At 40.4% G+C, this 14,653-nt stretch overlaps 1 protein-coding gene across 1 annotated transcript in view; it reads left to right on the forward strand.

Annotated features, from left to right (window-relative positions):
- sorcs3a (sortilin related VPS10 domain containing receptor 3a) overlaps window positions 1-14,653 on the forward strand; it is a gene marked incomplete at its 3' end in the record, with an annotated part of 169,738 nt that overhangs the window by 137,197 nt on the left and 17,888 nt on the right. The window contains exons 10-16 of the mRNA XM_083909604.1: window positions 4,690-4,836; window positions 7,192-7,294; window positions 9,415-9,491; window positions 10,323-10,414; window positions 12,215-12,322; window positions 13,075-13,192; window positions 13,279-13,412. Of these exons, the coding sequence (XP_083765730.1) occupies window positions 4,690-4,836; window positions 7,192-7,294; window positions 9,415-9,491; window positions 10,323-10,414; window positions 12,215-12,322; window positions 13,075-13,192; window positions 13,279-13,412 (779 nt within the window). The remainder of the gene's footprint in view (window positions 1-4,689; window positions 4,837-7,191; window positions 7,295-9,414; window positions 9,492-10,322; window positions 10,415-12,214; window positions 12,323-13,074; window positions 13,193-13,278; window positions 13,413-14,653) is intronic.

Raw genomic sequence — 14,653 nt, forward strand, 5'->3', positions numbered from 1 at the left:
TGAACCTCTGCACCTGGACATGATGAACTGCTGCATCAGTCAGTGACAACACCAGCACTGTCTTTGTTTAGCAGTGAAAACCCAACATTACAGAACTTTATTTTGAAAATAATTGTTAGCAAAATCAGACACAGAGAGTCACATGGCACCAATCGGCCGACAGATACAGCTGTTTGTGTTTGTGAACTTACAAGGCAACCCCACACACACACACACACCCACACACACACACACACACACACAACACATAATTCTGCTGTGTGTGATTTAAAGCTGACACACTGTAGATGTGTGAGTCATAAACCTGTCCACAGATTGTTGTTTGTTTACAGACGACTTTGCTCTGGGTTTGTTTCAAATGGACAGGTTTGTTTACAGGCTGCACACACACACACACACACACACACACACACACACACACACACACACACACACACACACACACACACCCCCCCACACACACACTTGCTTAATGGGCCTCACTGTCATACAGCTCTGGACTTGTAACGACCTTGTTAGCTGACTGGCTAGCTATTGAATGTGTTTGCATTAGCATTCATGGCAGGAAGAGGAGAATTCCTGTGCTTTCTCACTCCCTGGTGAGTCCACTTTATCACTCCTACACTGGCAGGTGTGAGCGAGAGAGGGAGAGGAGTGAGATATTGGCCGGCAGCAGTGGCAGAACTGTGGTAATTAACTGTATGCAGTGTGTGTGTGTGTGTGTGTGTGCCACACAGCAGTAGTTGAAGAAGCAGCGTGAGACGAGAACTCCTTTTAATTGCACTTGTCGTGTGGTCACAGCTTCATTGATGATCTGATGATAAACAACATGATAAACTCATCGTTCTCACACACGGAGACAGAACTCATCCTGACAACTGCACACATCACACACAGGAAATCACACTGTGTTCTATCAGTAGTTAGAACCCAGAATGTCTGAGGTGGAACGTTCCTCACACACGAACATGTCCTGAACTCTTTTCTTCTTCTTCTTCCACCTCCAGCTAAGCCCCTCCCCCTGATTTCTCAATGATTTCACTTGTCACTCAGTTTGGATAGAGGCCAGTGTGTGTAATCAGGTGTCTTTGTTGTGCAAACTCATTTTGTGTTGACTCTTCATCAGACTCTAAACTCTGTGATTGGCTGGAATTCTCTGCATCAACACTTTATTTGTGGTTTTCTCTCCTCGACATAAACATCCTCTGACGACCGCGATGATGATTTGGCTCTTTCTGCCTAAACTCACCACGCTGCCATTCATCAAATGAACCATGTAATATATTGTTGAATACTAAACTGCGACACATTAAATAATAGCTAATCCTCTGCTGCTGGAAAAAACACCACAGAAACACAATCTCCAGTCAATTGCAGCCTCTTCAGATTCATTGGCAGCAATTTTTAATCTGTGACACTTTATGAAAGAAAGAATGAATGTGTGGGTTTTTCTTTATGAACGTAATCATTTGGTTCAGCAAGAAAAAACAAGAACATCCTTTAGTTTGAGATGAGAAGGTTTTCATGACGTTATCAGTGAAATCTAAATATGAGTCGATTTAGGGGTAATTTTTATTATTTTGTTGTTGATGTGGTTTTAACAGGTGCTCACACATGTTCACTTATCAAAAGTAGGAGTGAAAATATGCTGTCATTTATAAAATGTTCTGCCCAGAACTTAAATCCACACGGCTCAATTTCAATAACCATGTTTGTCATCCACCAAACTGACACTTTTAACATTTTTAAAACAACTAGGGCTTCGTTGTAAGTCTTAGATAGATAGATAGATAGATAGATAGATAGATAGATAGATAGATAGATAGATAGATAGATAGATAGATAGATAGATAGATAGATAGATAGATAGATAGATAGATAGATAGATAGATAGATAGATAGATAGATAGATAGACAGTACTTTATTTATCCCCAAATGGAAACTCAACTATCCAGCAGCTCCTTAAAAGCATAAAAACACATCCACACTTCCACTCAGGACAACACTTATCCACTTGGTCTTAGCCTACATGAGTCCTAAGCTTTAGAACTACTCTTGTTTATTTTGAGTTTATTTTCCACTTTTGAATGTGTCTTCCTTCAGTAATCACTCTTCATGCTAAGAGATCCCATGTACTTCTACCATGTTTAGTGCAGTAATCTGAGCACCTGCACCTACATTAACACTCAGATGTGAGGTCTTTGCTTAATCTTTCAGCCAAATAATATATATTCTGATTTCCCAAGATGTAAAGACAATTTATTTTCACTCAGCCGGTGACTAATCTCCTTCAACTCTTCACTGAACTGACTTTCAATCACATTTCTGTCCTTGTGGGAAACCATTAAAGAAACTGAAGAAAAAGATGACATTTATACACACACTTCATGTTCTGAATCCAGATGTTTAGCCTCTGTGTGTGTATGTGTGTGTGTGTGTAGAGATGGTGTTTTAGGACCTGAAATTATATATTTTTTTAAATGCGTGAGAGTGGGAAAATCTCAAAGAATGCACGACTTTAGGAAAATGACATATTTCTGTCACATTCTCTCTTGCTGTGTTTTTAAAATAGAAGCTCAGAGCCTTTAGAGCCTTTAGAGCCTTTAGAACCTCCTGAACCAGTAATATAATAATAATGAAGGTAAAAAACTACAGTTGTTTCACATAAACACCGTCCAGGCAGATATTCAGACTTCAGAAGATAAAAACCTGGACTTTTCCACCAGTTTCTCAGCTGAAGAATCCTCTTTGACGAGAGTCCAGTCCAGTTCTGTAGAGCTAACGACAGAAGGTGATTATGGTCTGGACGACTGTAGATCCTTCACAGACCTGTGATCTTTGACTGTGATTATAAACCAGGTGAAAAACAACATTAGACAAAGAGCTGATTGTCTGTATTTCCCCGTCACAGATGTGACTCAGGCTTCACTGTTTGTGGCTGAGATGAATAAAAGCAGCAGGATGTTTGGTGTCGTTTGTCTCCTGCTGCTTCACTCTTCGTTCTCTTTCCCTTTTCCAGTAAAAGGCAGAAAATAACGTGGTTTTAAAGCTTTATTGCTCTGTTGGACTCAGTGAAGCGGAGAATATCTGCAAAAACACAAAACTTCAATGGCCTTTGATTAAAAAAAAGAAGACGAAGAAACAGATTAAAAACTTCATAAATGAGTCGATGTCACATCTGAAATAAATGTGTTCTTTCTTTTATAAAATACTACATAACGTCTGTATTTATTCTCCAGTTAATGTTTATCATTTCTGACATTTATTCATTTTTAATCAGTTTGTTTTTCTTCAGTTTGTCTTTTTCACATTTCTTTGTTATTCTGTCATTGAGCGTTTGTTGGTCTACATCAGCGACACACACACTGCAGCCTCACAGTGACACACACACACACACACACACACAGTGTCGCTGCATGAGTACATGCTGAGGAGGCGGAGGCAGTAAATAATTGCTGCAGTGATTGACAGGTCAGGTCGGACAGGAATGGTGGAGCCCTCGTTAGTCTCATCCGTCCTGGGCGCCGTCTTCGTATGACGGTGTCAAATGTGCTGCCTATTAGTGCCACTTACACAGACGTGATCCTTCAGCCAGGAAACACATCCCACTGCAGACCCTCGCTATGGCAACCGTGTGATATATGACTGTTGTTTCTTTACATCACGCTCTGACTCAGGTTTAATGCAGACGAGGTCGTTAGGAAAACTCTGAGTGTTTTGTTGTGTTTGTGTGTTCTGGGAGTTCTTAACACATGGATGGTGATGATGCATTAAATGCATTAAGTGTGATGGTGAGCTGGTGCTCGGTCATTTTGCATAAATTAATACATTTAAATACAAGAGTTTGCAGCTAAATTATCACTGACTTTTCCTGAGCGTGTCTCATACGCAGCACTTGACGAATGGAAGAGCAGTCGTCGTGTTCTTTGAGACTCTTTGAGCAGATTGAACACATAAATATAAGTTAATGTGTAAAGTGTGTGTGTTGGTCTGTGTTGGTGTGTGTAGTGTCTGTGTTGTGTATAGTGTGTGTGTGTGTGTAGTGTGTGTGTTGGTGTGTCAGTGTTGTTGTGTACAGTGTGTGTGTTGGTGTATAGTGTCTGTGTTGTTGTGTATAGTGTGTGTGTTGGTGTGTCAGTGTTGTTGTGTACAGTGTGTGTGTTGGTGTGTGTGTAGTGTCTGTGTTGGTGTGTGTAGTGTCTGTGTTGGTGTGTGTGTAGTGTCTGTGTTCGTGTATAGTGTGTGTGTTGGTGTGTAGTGTGTGTGTTGGTGTACAGTGTGTGTGTAGTGTATGTGTTGCTGTACAGTGTGTGTGTTGGTGTCTTACAGCCTGCTAACAAGTGAATGAGCAGCATTTTCATTTGAAGTCTCCAGACGTGAATATGTGACGTTGTCGTGTGAGAACAGATAATCTGTCGCTTCTCTATGATCAATGTTTTTTCTAGCAACAAAACACAGTAATAGCAAATAACACTTGACACCACAGTGTAAGGAACATGCAGCAGACTCTGCTGATGGTGTCGGTGATGTGAGTGTCAGACACAGCAAGAAGGCAAAAGCACAACATTTCCATTTAACTGCTGCCTCGAGGCATAAACTGAACTCTTTGATGAGCTTTTTCATCTGCAGCTGAGAAGGTGAGAGATTTAAGATGAAGACGATCACATCCGACCTTTTATATCCATCAGGTGGCGGGAATTAAAGGCATGCTAATCGCTAACAAGAGGGAAGACAACCAGGTGAAGACGTACATCACCTACAACAAAGGTCGCAACTGGAGGCTCCTGCAGGCGCCGACCTCTGACCTGGACGGAAACGACATCCACTGCATCCTGGTGAGAGGATTTATCATCACAGAGAATTATTATTCTTTACTCAGGTTTTAAAGGTCATTTAGAGCAATGTTTCCCCAACATAAAGTGACTCACTTGACATTTGGACTCATTTATGTTATATTTATATATTTATATATTAATATATCTGTATCTGTTACAACTTCATTATGCACATTTAGCAGAAATCATGTGTCTATTTTCACACAAGGTTTTTTTGGGGGATTTTTCCAACCTTTAGTCGTTGAAATCTGAACAGCCTCATATTTCCTCCTCCACCATCAGCCTAATCTCAATCTCAATCTCCAGCCTCACAGACTTTGAGTCACTCTCACTTTTCTCTGTCTCATTGTGATAGAATCCAGTGAATGAAGGAAGTTTTTTAGCACTTTATAAAGACTTTTTCTAAGTTTTTTTTTGCCTGAGGGAATAAATGATCAGTTAATCCAGGTCCATCAGGCACAGACTGGTTTATTTAGTGCACATTCAAAGTTATTATAATGGAAACACAGTGAGTGTGTTCGCTCTTATCGGCAGACAAATGCAAACATGTCTAAATAAATGACTGTTGAATTAGTTTATAATGATTGTGTCCACGCAAGTGTGACATTTGAGATGTTATACAATAATTACATTGACAAAAGAGCAGAACTATTCATTATTTTCAAATCAAAATCACACGTTGAAAGAACATAATTAACAGTTTAGGATGTATGTTATTCAGTTTATCTAATCCAGAGTTTATAGACTTTATTGTTCCTGAGGCATTTGTTTTGCAGAGATGATTCATTTACTTACTTCATTAAAACAGTTTACAGTTAAGACACAAATGCTCTGGATCTTTTTGTCCTAATATTGGTTTTTATTTGCACATTTGTCAGTTGTGATTAAGGCTAATAACGGACCTGATTAAACAGCCTCCTCACTGTGTCTTACACTGACTGTTAGAGTCCTGTTCCAGTCCTGTTTCAGTCCTGTTCCAGTCCTGTTCCAGTCCTGTTTCAGTCCTGTTCCAGTCCTATTTCAGTCCTGTTTCAGTCCTATTTCAGTCCTGTTTCAGTCCTGTTCCAGTCCTGTTTCAGTCCTGTTCCAGTCCTGTTCCAGTCCTGTTTCAGTCCTGTTCCAGTCCTATTTCAGTCCTGTTTCAGTCCTATTTCAGTCCTGTTTCAGTCCTGTTCCAGTCCTGTTCCAGTCCTGTTCCAGTCCTGTTTCAGTCCTGTTCCAGTCCTGTTCCAGTCCTGTTCCAGTCCTGTTTCAGTCCTGTTCCAGTCCTGTTCCAGTCCTGTTTCAGTCCTGTTTCAGTCCTGTTTCAGTCCTATTCCAGTCCTGTTCCAGTCCTGTTTCAGTCCTGTTTCAGTCGTGTTTCAGTCCTGTTTCAGTCCTGTTCCAGTCCTGTTCCAGTCCTGTTTCAGTCCTGTTCCAGTCCTGTTTCAGTCCTGTTTCAGTCCTGTTCCAGTTCTGTTTCAGTCCTGTTTCAGTCCTGTTCCAGTCCTGTTCCAGTCCTGTTTCAGTCCTGTTTCAGTCCTGTTCCAGTTCTGTTTCAGTCCTGTTTCAGTCCTGTTCCAGTCCTGTTTCAGTCCTGTTCCAGTCCTGTCAGAGACAGTAGGACGACTCCATGCTGTTGATGCTGTGATTCGTTTTTCTTTGTGTGTGTGTGTGTGTGTGTGCATTCATGACACATTTTAATTACTGCTGCACACACACACACACATACACACAAACACAAACACACAAACACACACACACACACACACACACACCGCAGTGACATGCTGTCTGCTGCTGCACAGATGAAAGAACGACTCCATGAACAAATGTAATTGTCGTGTGTGTGTGTGTGTGTGTGTGTGTGTGTGTGTGTGTGTGTGTGTGTGTGTGTGTGTGTGTGTGTGTGTGTGTGTGTGTGTGTGTGTGTGTGTGTGTGTGTGTGTGTGTGTGTGTGTGTGTGTTTGCCTGCCCTGCAGACTCGGCTTCATCACACTTTAATGTAAATTCCATTGCTCTTCATATTAATGACAGATTAAGAACAATTAGTCTAGCGTACACACACACATACACACACACACACACACACACACACACACACAGAGACACAGTGTTTCTCTCTTTAGTAGAATAATGAATCCTGTTTTTCTGCATTTTTCTCTCTATTCAACGATGTTGTTTTGACATTTTCAAAACGACTGTTTCCGTCTGCTCTTCCTCGGTCATTCATTTAATCAGCTGATACATGGTGAGAATAAAAGAAATGTTTATCATATTTGCACCTCATGTTTGACCCAGTGTGAACAAACAAATGCTGTTTTCTCTCCTGTTGTTCTTTGTTTTCACTTGACTCATTAAATCTGTCTTTTCCAGCCTTTCTGTTCACTTCACCTCCAACTGCAAATGTCAGAGAACCCTTACCTGTCAGGAAGCATCTCCACCAAGAGCTCAGCGCCCGGAGTCATTGTGGCCACAGGTGAGTCAACGTGGTCAACATGAACAACTCCACACACACACATAACCTTTGTTTCTTTCTTTCTGAAGAAGAAGAAAGTCTAAGAACTGTGGAGCGTTCTATTAACAACACTGATACTTTTTCTGTTCATGTCACGTTTGTTTCACAGTGAATCAGTGGTTTGTTTCATTTAATTTGCTCCTCAGCTGTTTGTATGTCACAGATATCACATACAGGTTGTTTTTGTCTGGTGTTGCTTGTTTTCTGCATCTTTGTTCCTTCTCTGTGGAACGCCACCATCACTAGCACCACCATCACCATCATCACCACATCATCACCACCATCATCACCATCACCACCACTGTCACCACCATCATCACCACCATCATCACCATCACCATCACAATCACCACTGTCCTGAAGTCCTGATATAGAAATGTAACTCAGCTCTGGTGCAGTAGTTTTATTTAGGTGCAGTTGTTGTTGTTGTTCTGACAAACACAGTCAGTACTGAACATTCTGTGGAGAAATGTCATCCAACAACCTGCAGAAGACAGACTGACGTACAACAGCAACACAAAAACAACACACACTTAGATTTTTACCTCTGTAACAAGATTCTCCACAAATAAAAATATGCTGCAGGACGATCTGCATTCACTCTGCTGTGTGTGTGTGTGTGTGTGTGTGTGTGTGTGTGTGTGTGTGTGTGTGTGTGTGTGTGTGTGTGTGTGTGTGTGTGTGTGTGTGTGTGTGTGTGTTCTTGTACTTGCGGCATACTGAGGACCAGTAATGGTTTTTAACCAACAAAGTGAGGTCATTTTTACGGAGTGAGGACATTTTGGCCGGTCCTCACTTTGTTTTCATTGAAATCACTTCCTTAGGTTGCTATAACATGCTATACTCAATTTGTCAAGAAAATTTTTTTTTTTGGACGACAGTATAGTAAGACTTTTTTGTCAAATTTTGGACCCAAATTTTTTTTTCAAATTTGTTTTCAAATTTTGGACGACATATTATATGTGACGTTTTTATCAAATTGTGGACCAAAAATTTTGGGTCACTTTTTTTTTCAAATTTTGGACCAATTTTTTTCCCCTATTTTGGACCAATTTTTTTTTTTCAAATTTCGGACCAAATTTTTTTTTTTCAAATTTTGGACCAAACTTTTTTTTTTTAAATTTTGGACCAAACTTTTTTTTTTCAAATTTTGGACCAAATTTTTTTTTTCAAATTTTGGACCAAATTTTTTTTTTCTAATTTGTTTTCAAATTTTGGACGACATATTATAGTATGACGTTTTTGTCAAATTTTGGACCAAAAATTTTGGGTAAATTTTTTTTTTTAAATTCTGGATGACATAGTATAGTATGACGTTTTTGTCAAATTTTTGGTCACATTTTTTTTGTCAAATTTTTTTTGTCAAATTTCTTTTCAAAATTTTGGACCAAAAATGAAAAAGAAAAAAATTCCTGGTGATTCCTGGCCACTAAATACTAATGTGCTGCCATGAAATAAATAAAATATGTGCACAAAACATCCTCATGAATTCCTCCCATACAATATGTGGATGAGGTAAATTGACCACAGGTGTGAGAGTGCTTGTCTCTGTGATGGACTGAGAACTGTGTGAACAGCTGACATTGAAACAGCGCCCCCTGTGGCCCTCATGTGGAGGGTTAGGGTTAGGGTAGATAGACTTTATACTAATTTCATGGGAACTAATGAGTGTTTTGTGGCCAAGAATCAGAGTTTCTTTGTCTGTGTAACATCCACTCCTGACTCCTGCCTTTCATTGTTTTTGCTTCCTTTTCAAATGCTTTCACTTACTTCCATCAAAGATTATTTTCTTTTGAAAAATGTTTCTGGTCCTTTTTTTGTTAGTTATTTTGCACAATACTGCAGTGATAACAGAAATTCTAATATTCAAATCAAACTGATGCAGCTGAAGCTTTTCAGGGATGAAGTGAACCAGAAGAAGAAGAAGTGAGTCTTAATGTTACATGAACACAGTGAGAGAGTTAGAGACTTTCACAGGAGATTATTGTTTGATGATGTTAAAGTGAAGGATGAGCTCAATCCTCCACATCTCACACATTCATTACATTTATCACATATTTGCTCTCATGTTCCTTCTGTAGGAAACATCGGAGCCGAGCTCTCGTACAACAACGTTGGCATGTTCGTGTCCTCTGATGCTGGTAATAGCTGGAGACAGGTGAGCTTCACACTGATGATCTGAGAACTGATCTGAGAACTGATCTGATCTTAGACAAAGAAGTGTTGTAGCAGATACTGGCTTTGGTACCAAAGTCGACGGCTGAAAAACAAAACTTTGGCTCATCATAAAACCTGTAAAACTCTCCTGTTTTGATTCTTTACTGGTGTCCATGATAAAAGGCTGGTGTTGTCTGTCATTGTGTCCAGATGGAAGTGAGCCATTGTTAAGTCGATTACATTAACACTTGATGTTCCTGTGAAGCTCTGGTGAGAAGCCAACAGATCCACAGTCAGTTCGCTTCCTCTCACAGTTTCCAGCTTCAAAAGGAAACAAAAAGATGTTTCCTGTTGTTGGACACAAATGTGCCGTCGTCTGCCAATTCTTTTTATCAGCTTTAGTCAGAAGTGTTTAATTAACATGAACGTTTAGTCTTTCAGTGGAAAACCTACTGGAACTGACATGATTTATATCTGATTATTATATAACAACAATTATATCCTTTTTTAATTATTCACCTTTTTTCATTAATAATTCAGTCCATATAATTCAACACAGAAACTTAATGAAACGATGTCAGAATGTTTCCTTATCTCTTATAATATCTACATATTACATATATGTAATATACTTATCTCTTTTCTCCAGACACTCGTCCATCAGACGAGGTTTCATTCAGATCTGATCTAGAATTTAAATGTGGTTCATAAATGGTTCAGTTCACATCTGTATGAGTTTGGATCCAGAATGATCTGGTGGTAAACTTTGAACTGCTGCCTCTTTCAGTATGTGAAACATGTTGTTGTTGTTGTTGTTGTTGTGTGTGTGCAGATTTTTGAAGAGGAACACAATGTGTGGTTCCTGGATAACGGTGGAGCTCTGGTGGCCGTGAAGCAGCCGTCTGTGCCGACCAGACATTTGTGGTTCGTACTTTTAGAAACTGTCTGTGTTTACTGAGCTAATCCCAGATAACGTTTAGGATTATGTAACACAGGTAAACTCAGTTATCACAGGGTTAACATTCACAGACCAAACAACCGTTCACATAAATGATGATCAAACAAACAAACAAACACCATTGTTGTTGCTGCACTCAGATTTCTGTGCATCATCGATTTCTTCTCCTCTCGTTCATTTCTGTTTATTAGTCTTTTTTTTCCTACATGATTTTCTTCTGTTCTCAGTAATGAATCTCCAGACCTCAGCAGTTCATGCTGCGCCTGCTTTGATAAACACAAGGACATTTACATCTATACAGGCTCAGTTAATCTACTGCCATATAATCCAGAATAATTCTAACTGAGAAGGTCCTGAACATTATCAAAAGTGGTGATATGCAAATGAATCTTGGTCGAGTCATTGTTAGAAAGATAAAAGAACTCCATGAACACACACCTAACCTGGTTAACACCAGACTGCATCTTAATCTCCAATGAGATTGAGATTAAGAGTGAGACCTCCTTCACAACACTGCAGTCACTTCTCACTTTCAAGAGGCGGAAATAATGAATGTAGATCAAACTGCCTCTGTTTGCATTTGGATAAATCTGCAACCATCCAGACTAATGATCCACATGATGTATGCAGAGAAACACACGTGTGTGTGTGTGTGTGTGTGTGTGTGTGTGTGTGTGTGTGTGTGTGTGTGTGTGTGTGTGTGTTTACTGATGATCTGACCACGTTCACTGTAGCTGTGAAGAAAACGGCTTCAAAAGAAAGCAGAACTTCTCCTCTGTGCCAGAGAAAAAACTCCGTGTTTGGCTAAAACACTGTCCTTGCCAGACATGTCTGACTTAGCTGAGTTCCCTCAGGAAACAGACCATAATAACAGGTCTGAACTGTCCTTCACTTCTAGTTTTAACTCATTGTTCTTGTTATTTTCCATGAGAAGTTTCTTTGAAAACAAGTCGACGACAACTGCAGAGGAAAAAGTCATTTTCCTGTTTACACTGACAGACATGGTCACATTAATGGTCACATGATGTATCTTGTGTTATTATAGTTGCTATAGATGTTATTATAGATGCAGATTATTGCTGATATGAAGTTGATCTGGTTTAGTTCATGTATAAACATGGACGGAGCCTCAGACTGAATATTGAGGGAAAAAAGTCACGAGCAATCTAATTTGAGAATTATGTTTTGGGGTTTTTTTCTCCAGCCACTTATCATTAACAGACAGCAGCCTCTGCACACACACACACACACACACACACACACACACACACACACACACACACACACACACACACACACACACTCTTAGTGTTGTCATTAACACGTCGCTGTCCTCTTGCCAAACAGCCTGTGTTTTGCCTGAGTGCAGATTAATCCAAGTGAGACCAGATCTGTTCTGCAGTCATTTTTGCAGCCATTTTGAAATGAGTTTCAGGCTCAGTCGAGTGTGTCCTGCTGCCTTTTTTTGTCTCCTAACCAATTAAAGCACGGTGGTAGAGGAAGTGGAGTTAGAGGAAGAGCCAGTGAACATCAGTGTTGTTAAGTTAAACATAACTCAGAAAAGGTGGATGATTGTTTTCTGTCTCTTTTAGCTCAGTCTGTGGCTCTAGAGTTTCAAACACAATCAGGTTTGATAACCACACACAGACGTTTGATATTTACCCAAAGCTTCAGGCACTAATTGCACAGAGACTCTGAGAGACAGTGGTTTTGATATTGACCTAAATGTGATTCTGAGCGTCTGATTCTCTCTGACGTTCACACAGGGTGAGCTTTGACGAGGGTCGACAGTGGACTCAACACAGCTTCTCCTCTGTGCCGCTGTTTGTGGACGGAGTCTTGGTGGAAGCTGGAGCTGAGAACCAGATCATGACGTAAGATTTCAAAGTGTTGATTCTGATTCTGAAGTGTAACCACCTTAACCATCCATTTCATAAAGGACCAAAGCAGCAGAACACAACTGCTGCTTTCTCACAGATAATAAGGTCTGATAACGTCAGCCTTGTTGACTCCTGACGTTCTCCAGGTTCAAATCATGTTCAATTATCAGCAAAGTAGTGAGAAAATTGCTTTTGCAGGATGTGATCAGACCAGCAGGAGAATCTGCAGAGTCTGTGAGGATCTCACTGTCACTGCTGGACTTTGTCCAACTGTATTCTCACATGAGCTCACTCAGATTTTATTGGAGTGAGAAAATCTTCATCTGTTGACTTTCAGAGAGGATATTTAAACTGAGGACAGTGATGTCACCATCAGTGAGGACTCTTTCCAAAGCTAAGTTGGTTCATCACTGTCAGACACTGATGGGAGAACAGAGATTTATCACTGATGAAATACAGCTCGTCCTATTGATCCACTCTGTTCTCTGTGACTCTGTGCTCTTCAATGTTAGGGTTAGTGCCTCATATTATTGTTATTTTACTATATGCAAGGATATGCAAGGATCTAAAAAGAGAGATTTGTGATTCAAAATAGTTCAGCATAAGTACATTAAAATTCTAATGAAACAATAAAAATCTATCTGCAGATGTGGAATCAGCTGCTGAAGTATACATTTACTCTCCTGTACAAACAGTAGTCTATGATGTGCCGATGTGTCCTTGAGCAAAGTGTTTTGCCTCTGCAGCTTCTTTGGACACTTCAGCCATCGCTCTGAATGGCAGCTCATCAAGATCGACTACAAGTCGCTGTTCAGCAGGAAATGCAGCGAAGACGACTATCAGACGTGGCACCTGCACAACCAGGTACAAGAAACACACACACACACACAGACGTGTGTGTTATCTGGTAAAGGCTGAACTCTGACTGATGGAGTGTGTTGCTAACTCAGGGCGAGCCGTGCGTCATGGGTCAGAAACAGATTTACATGAAGCGCAGACCTGGGAACCACTGCATGCTGGGAAAAGACTACTCCAGGATCCTCTCTGCAGAGTCCTGTATCTGCAGAGCTCATGACTTTGAATGGTAAGAACAACATCACTCTTTTATTCATATTGATAAACCAGCAGACGGTTAATTAATGCTGGAGTTATAAATGTGACGTCTATTTAAAGACACCTGCTCTGTTCTCATGTCCATCATCATCTCTTCTACAGAGCTCAGATTAAATATTCAGTCAGTGATGTTTTAGCTTCTTATCTCACTGACATTATTGTCTTTTCATGGAACAAGGAACACGGGATCATGTTGAATATAATAATATAATATGAATAATATAACACTCAAAATGAACAGCATGTACACTTTACACATTATTTGCGTGCACCAGATTCTCAAAATAAATACTAAAATAATGATAGTAAAAGCACCACACTCTCCGTGGCCTGAAGCACAGTTATTTAAGTCAAATATGAGTTTTTAAAGCGGGCGACTGTGACGTCTGTGTGGAGGACGTGTAACGGGTCAATCACTGTCCTCTGAACCTGCAGAAGAACAAGCTGCCATAGAGCTGAAGTCTGAAGGGACAGTGTGTGAGCAGCTCAGAGAGCTTTGTTTTTACCACAGTGTATCTGAGTCAGCTCTGACATACGACCTGATGAAATAAAAACACACCACACTCTGAGCTCAGAGTCTCTGCTGTAGACAAACACACAAGCTCTCAACGTGAAGCTGAAGGCGTGGTCCAAGAGTCAGGATCTCTGACTGATGTGAATCTGATGTGAGTCTGGTCATTTAAAACGAGATGGTCGGCGTCTCACCGATGCACATGTGTTGTGCTCGTGTGTTTGTGCGGCTGAGGATCGACATTTCACACCAAAGTTGGTGTGAAATGTGAATAGAAGCAGAGGGAAGTCAGAGCTCTGTGAGGCACAAGAAACAGTGATTTACAGTCATCTGTTGATGAGACTGCACTGTGTTACAACCTCAACTCAAATCAACAAATACAATCTGTGCTTCGGTGGCTTCTGAGTGCTGATGATCAGTCCAGTTACCCTGTAAACGAATGATGCCAATATGACCTGTGCTTTAAGCAAAGACGCCGTGTACTCGTCAAAGCGCTTCATCAGGACAGAAGTCGTCAGGACAGACGTCGTCAGGACAGACGTCAGAGCCTCAGGTCTCAGATCTTTATTGTCAGTTGGACATAACTTGTTAGCTGTAGAACTATAATGGCCGTTTCCTCCAGACTCCAGGGACACGATGCATGTCCAGTTCACCCACTGCTGGAAAATGATGCACCAAGCTGTGATGAGTTGATGTGCACA

Source organism: Microchirus variegatus, assembly GCF_963457635.1.
Source record: "Microchirus variegatus genome assembly, chromosome: 23".
NCBI classification, from domain to species: Eukaryota; Metazoa; Chordata; class Actinopteri; order Pleuronectiformes; family Soleidae; genus Microchirus; species Microchirus variegatus.